The 6,127-nt window shown below is 36.0% G+C and overlaps 1 protein-coding gene across 3 annotated transcripts in view; it reads right to left on the bottom strand.

The window, feature by feature from the left end:
• The window catches only part of LOC129281362 (5'-3' DNA helicase ZGRF1-like), a 40,201-nt gene that overhangs the window by 1,938 nt on the left and 32,136 nt on the right, over nt 1–6,127 (bottom strand). For all 3 annotated transcript variants that reach the window (XM_064113545.1, XM_064113543.1, XM_064113544.1), the window contains 5 exons: nt 4,408–4,536; nt 3,757–3,968; nt 2,173–2,301; nt 740–849; nt 148–336 (listed from right to left, as the gene is read on the bottom strand). In XM_064113545.1, coding sequence (XP_063969615.1) covers nt 148–336; nt 740–849; nt 2,173–2,301; nt 3,757–3,968; nt 4,408–4,536 — 769 coding nt within the window. The remainder of the gene's footprint in view (nt 1–147; nt 337–739; nt 850–2,172; nt 2,302–3,756; nt 3,969–4,407; nt 4,537–6,127) is intronic.

Genomic DNA, 6,127 nt, shown 5'->3' with positions numbered 1-6,127 from the left:
AACACTGTCACTCAAAAGATCAATCAAAACTTGATCTGTCTGACTGTCTGTCTATCTATCTATCTATCTATATCCTTTAGTCTATATTTCTATTCTATCTATTAATCATTCAGTAAACAGACTACATTGAAGGGAAAATCAATTTACCATTGTCATCACTATCCAGTGACATGGCTGGCGAGTGTTCTCTCTCGTTCCTTTCTAGCTTTCTTCTTTTCCCTCTCGTTCTCCTAGGCCTCTTCTCCGGTTCCGGGTCGACATCTTGTTTCAGTTCCTTCAGTCTCTCCTCCCACTTCTTCTGGAAGCCCTTGGAATCTTGAATTCCTCCCGGGTGCTCTGTAAATACAAGGTCAATGGCAATAAAGATTACATGATATTAGAGCTCGCAAAATGATCACAGACCTGCGAATAAGGAAAGCATGGAACCTTTATTGAATGCCAGTAATGTTATCAAATCACATTTATACAACAAACAATACAATATATATTTTCTACATTCCTTATTTCATCATATTGACTTTCTTGCATTAGCAGATAACTTTGGTCCATCTTTACTCTTATAATCAGAAATAATTGTATCATGTATCAGTCTTCAATTTTGGGGGTGGTAAAGTTTAGGGAAATAGAATGAAGTTACTGACTGAATTCATTATCTGTTCAAAAGGTCTCCAAAATTTCATGACTTTTTTGTGAAAATATTCAGGTAATGATTGGTAATATCATTGGCCAACTACTGTACCTTGACATTTGTGGATGATTTCTCCCCAAAGGTGGTTATCTGACAGCATCTTCATTCCACCAACAATTAACAGATGATTCTTAGATCGGGTCAGCGCAACATTAGTACGCCTGTAACACAAAGCAAATCATGGAAATTAAATACAGACATAAAGTGAAGACAGATGCATTATCTGACAGTAATTGAGATGAGACACCTTGGGTGAATAATGTTTAGAATGATGAAATATATCTTGATGCTATACAAATAATGCATATTTGAGGTGATTCCATACACGTCATACAGGACATTTCGACAACAATTTCTAGTCTCTTAGCTGAATGCTTGAGCAATGAAATTTTCTTTTTGGTCAGTGATGATAAAGTTATAGGGGGTAGTCATGTGAAAAACTGATAACCAACAAAAAAATGTTTAATTATGGGTGAATTAAAGGTGAAAATGTTGCGTGTCGTACAGGACTAAGAAATGTCCTGTACGACACGCAACATTTTCACCCTAATTCACCCATGGACAACAGATTTTTGTTGGTTGTCATTTTTTTCCATGACTACCCAGTAGTACTTTATTATTACCTCAAAACAAATTGAAGTTCCTCGTTTGTTTAGACAGCAGGTTGAAAAGTATTGTGAAAATGGCTGATTTTTCTAGCATGGAATCGCCCTTTGAAATTTTTGATCATGAAATATCACAAATGATCATCATGGCTTTCCCCTCTATGTTTTCAAGGCTCCAGGACCCCATCTTACAAAGAGTTATGATTGATACAAGTAACCTCAGTGATATGGAAATCCATTCATGTCATAATTTTTTGTGCAAATTTCCTTTTTTGTACAGGAAATTTGCACAATGTCCTTTGTAAGCAAAGAGAAGTCCACTTAATTTTCAAGAAAACGATGAATGTATGATTATACATTATATCTAGAAATTTTTTAAAAACAAATATGCATTTCCCATGCTGACGTTGCTGGCTTTCCATAGTTGTGGTTGATCGGATCAATCGCAACTCTTTGTAAGACGGGAAATGCATATTTGTTTTTAAAAAATTTCTAGATATAATGTATATCTGATCTCTCTATCTCTTTTGAGTGGTAATAGCAAACTAATAAATCTAGAAAATAATTTGAACAAATATGCATTTCTCATGTTGACGTTGCTGGCTTTCCATAGTTGTGGTTGATCGGATCAATCGCAACTCTTTGTAAGACGGGACCCAGCTCTGATCTCTCCATCTCCTTTGAGTGGTAATAGCAAACTAATAAATCTAGAAAATAATTTGAACAAATATGCATTTCCCATGTTGACGTTGCTGGCTTTCCATAGTTGTGGTTGATCGGATCAATCGCAACTCTTTGTAAGACGGGACCCAGCTCTGATCTCTCTATCTCTATTGAGTGGAAATAGCAAACTGATGAATCTTATCTTCAAATACTTACTTGTCCGAGTCAATGAATCCTACTCTCTGAGTCCGTACACAAGACAGGATGATGATGGACTTTTCTCCACCTTGAAAAGCATCTACTGTGGATATCTGGATAGCTTTCAGTTCACTGCTTTTCTGAGTGCTGTCAAAAATTAATCAAGCAAAACAAATTGGTACAGATTATGATCTTTTTACAGAACAAAACAGAACAAAATACAGAACATGATAGGAGACTTCTTCTCAAGTGCTTCAATTTTTACCTGAACAGACTTAATAGACAAAACTAAACTGCGCTCAATAGATAAATACCAATACCTCCCCCACCTCCCAAACACGAGTAGTTTAATGTTCTTAGAAAATTTTCCACTTAATTATTATTGTTAAATATGAAATTAAAAAACGAACACACTGAGTTGCATACATAGAGACAGTGATTTCCCATTTACCTGTAAATCAAATCAGAAAAAAATCAATTTGGCTTTTACTTTTATGTGAAAATTCATTGAAATACCTATGCAAAGTTTTTGCTGTGTACATTTTATATGACAAAACAGAATTTGGATTTTAGATCAAGTTTGAAATGGAACAGGTTTTAAAAGAAAAAAAAACATAAAAAAAGAAAAATCACTATCCCTACATCCATGTAGAGATTAATTACAAATACCACACTTGCAATTTTCACAATGGATCTGTCATTTGGCGTGTCTGGAAGCTCAGGCTAATCAAAAGTACAGGTGTATGGAAATGGTATAAAATGTTACCCAGAGGGGCAGAGCCTTATGAAATTAACACCTGTATGGGTGTTTATTAAACAGTTTACAATAAATTACCCTTTCGATATCGGACCCCCTAATCAATTAATTTACTGTGATAAATCTATAAATGCTATTGATATCTCTCTCATCTTGAAGGAATCCACTGTAAAGCTATCAGTTAATCCACCTCCCTGGATGTACCCCTAGTCTACCCTAATTAATCCTAATCTTGTACAACTCACACCCATCCTTCAAGGTTATGTCAATCCTCTTCGAAACCATACCCTTGAGCAAATATTTCTAACAGCAACACAAATTATCACCTGGGGAGAATTTCCTATAGTGGATGTTTCTTTCACTGACAACTATCATAAGTCAAAGACGTCTATCTAATTGACTGAGAACTACTTTGTTATTTGAAATGACTGAGAGTAATATTGGTGAAACATTACTCCAATTACCAATGAGGAGTTTTCAATTTGAACAAGTTTCTCCCCACTTTACAAAAATACCATTAGGTACATGTAGAATAGGTAATGAAATGGACATGTGTAACCTTGGATAGTAAATCAAATATTTTTTTTCTTTTTCATTTCTTTATATGTTATCATCATTACCATTACTATTATCTTTATCTTGCTTTTTAAAAATTGTCTTATTTCCATTTATTTATTCATTCATTTATTTATACATTTATTTACTTATTCGTTCCTTCATTCATTCATTCATTTACTCACTCATTTATGTATTTATTCATCCATCCGTCCATTCATCCATCTATTCATTCATTCATGCATCCATTCATTCATTTGTTTTTTGCCGGGATGTAAATTCCCTTTTACCTTAATGTCTGGAGGAGCATTCTGATTCTGCTGACTTGAGCCTTGTAAAGTGTGATGACCCCTACATCAGATGGGGAAATCCCCATCTCCATCATGCTACTGATGAGGAATACCACAAAGCTTGCCTCAGGGTCATTGAAGTAACTACCATCCCTTGAGCTCATCTCACGGCCGTGGGAGATGTTGAAGAAACAGAGAGTTGGGAGGTTGGGCTGAAAAAATAATGGACAGTCATTAATAACAAATCATGAATATGGACATGAGATAGTTTATCCTCAATTGAAGAATCATATATTTCTCCTACATACCTTCTCTACTCCACCACAGCACCACCTCCTCTAGCTTCGGCTTCTCCTTCCTCTTTTTCTTCTTCCCTATTTTCCTTCTCCTCTTTTTTCTACCTTCCTCAGCTCCTCCTCACTTTCTATTTCCTCTTACTTTTCCTTACAACTTCTTTTGTTACCTTCTCTTTCTTCTTCATTTTCCAATTTATTTTTTCTTTATCTTTTCCTACTCAATATTTACATTTATCTTTCAACATATATATTTTTAATTGACATTTTCCACTGTTGCTCCATTATCTATTTTCTATGCTCTTTTACCCAAGTTTCTTTGTTTATCACATCACTCAAGACAAAATTAAGTTCTTACCAGTAAAGGAGGTCTGTCTTCTTCGATGACTCCATCCAATAGCTGTCCATCGTAGAAGAGTGTGTTAGCAATGCTGCTGATACAGGGATGACAGCGATACTGTGTCCTCAGCATAATAGGATCATAACCCTGTATGGAATGTAGACAAAAATTAACCCCTTGGCTACTGAATCATGTGATTCCCATATGATCTGCATAGGGATCACCTGATTCCACAAGGAGATTGGGTATGCATTGTTTACTCTCGAGTAATTATATACATGTGTGGAAATTATCTGAAAATTAACCTGTTGACTACCGAATCATGTAATTCTTATAGGATTTGTATAGGAATCACCAAATTCCAGGAGGATGGTTGAACATTTTTTACAAGTAATAAGTAATGTATGAATCCACTTAATTACGATATAGAAACATGTGAATCCTTGGTCATGTGGTATATGATAGGTAGCTCACTGGTTGTCAAGTCTACCAAATTATTCCTCTGTTGTATGAGCTAAAATGTTGGCATACTGATAATTTCATGATTTTTTAATCATCATTTTTTTAACCTCTGTACATGTTATATATTTTAAAAACTTTTTTTTACACAGTATCGTCAACCTGCAAACTGGCTTTGTAAAGACGTAGACATAAGTGTGCTAAAAGACTGCCAAATGTCGAAACCCAAACCATGCAAACCAAGGTAAAACTTCACTAATCATGAGAGAGATGTGCTGGTGAATGAGGCAATGGAAAGGAAAGCCATCATTAAGAATCAACTTGGAGCCACTTTGACTGATTATATGAAGCTGAATGCATGGCAGAATGACACCGTGAGCTATGCATCTGGAATAAGAGATCAGTGGACGATGTGCAGGAAAAACTCAAGCTAGACGGAAAAGAGAAGCCAACGCAACAGGATGCGGAAGAGAGAAGAATCAACTTGGAGTCACTTCGAATCATTCTCTGATGAAGAATGCATGGCAAAACATTGCTGAAGCAGTGAGCTTTGCTTCAGGAATTAGGAGATCTGTGGACGATGTATGTAAGAAACTGAAGCAGTTAAAATGCAAAGTAAAGTAGGAGGTTTCAAGGCGAAAGAGAGAAGACAACACAATTAGAGGAATGCATGCGGAAGACAGAAGAATCAACTTGGAGTCACTTCGAATCATTCTCTGATGAAGAATGCATGGCAAAACATTGCTGAAGCAGTGAGCTATACTTCAGAAATAAGGAGATCTGTTGACATCGTGCATGGAAAACTAAAGCAATTAAATGCAAAATAAAAAAAAACATTCAAAGCAAAAAAGAGAAGCTTACACAACAGGAGGAGACGGAAGAGAGAAGTATCAAACTGGAGTCAATTTGACTCATTCTATGATACAGATGGAAAATGTTGCTAAAGCAGTGAGCTATGTGCCTAGATTTAAGAGATCTGTGGATGATGAGTGTGAAAAAAATGAAGCAATTAAAATGAAAAGTGGAGGAGCATTCAAGGCAGAAGAGAGAAGCTAATGCTACAGGAGAACCACCATCGGAACTCATCCCATGGGAAAACAAGTTAATGGACTTCATAGGACAGGTGTCCCTCGATGAAATCATCGGTAGGGTGGACACTGACAGGCCTACTCCATCAGGTTCACCAACAACCATCAATGTCCAGTCAGAGAAATAGGAAGATGTGGAAGAGTGAAGAATCACTTGGAGTCAATTTGACTCTTTCTATGATACAGACGGA

This window comes from Lytechinus pictus, chromosome 18 (genome assembly GCF_037042905.1).
Source record: "Lytechinus pictus isolate F3 Inbred chromosome 18, Lp3.0, whole genome shotgun sequence".
In the NCBI taxonomy this organism is placed as follows: Eukaryota; Metazoa; Echinodermata; class Echinoidea; order Temnopleuroida; family Toxopneustidae; genus Lytechinus; species Lytechinus pictus.
This window is presented reverse-complemented; position numbering and strand designations above follow the sequence as displayed.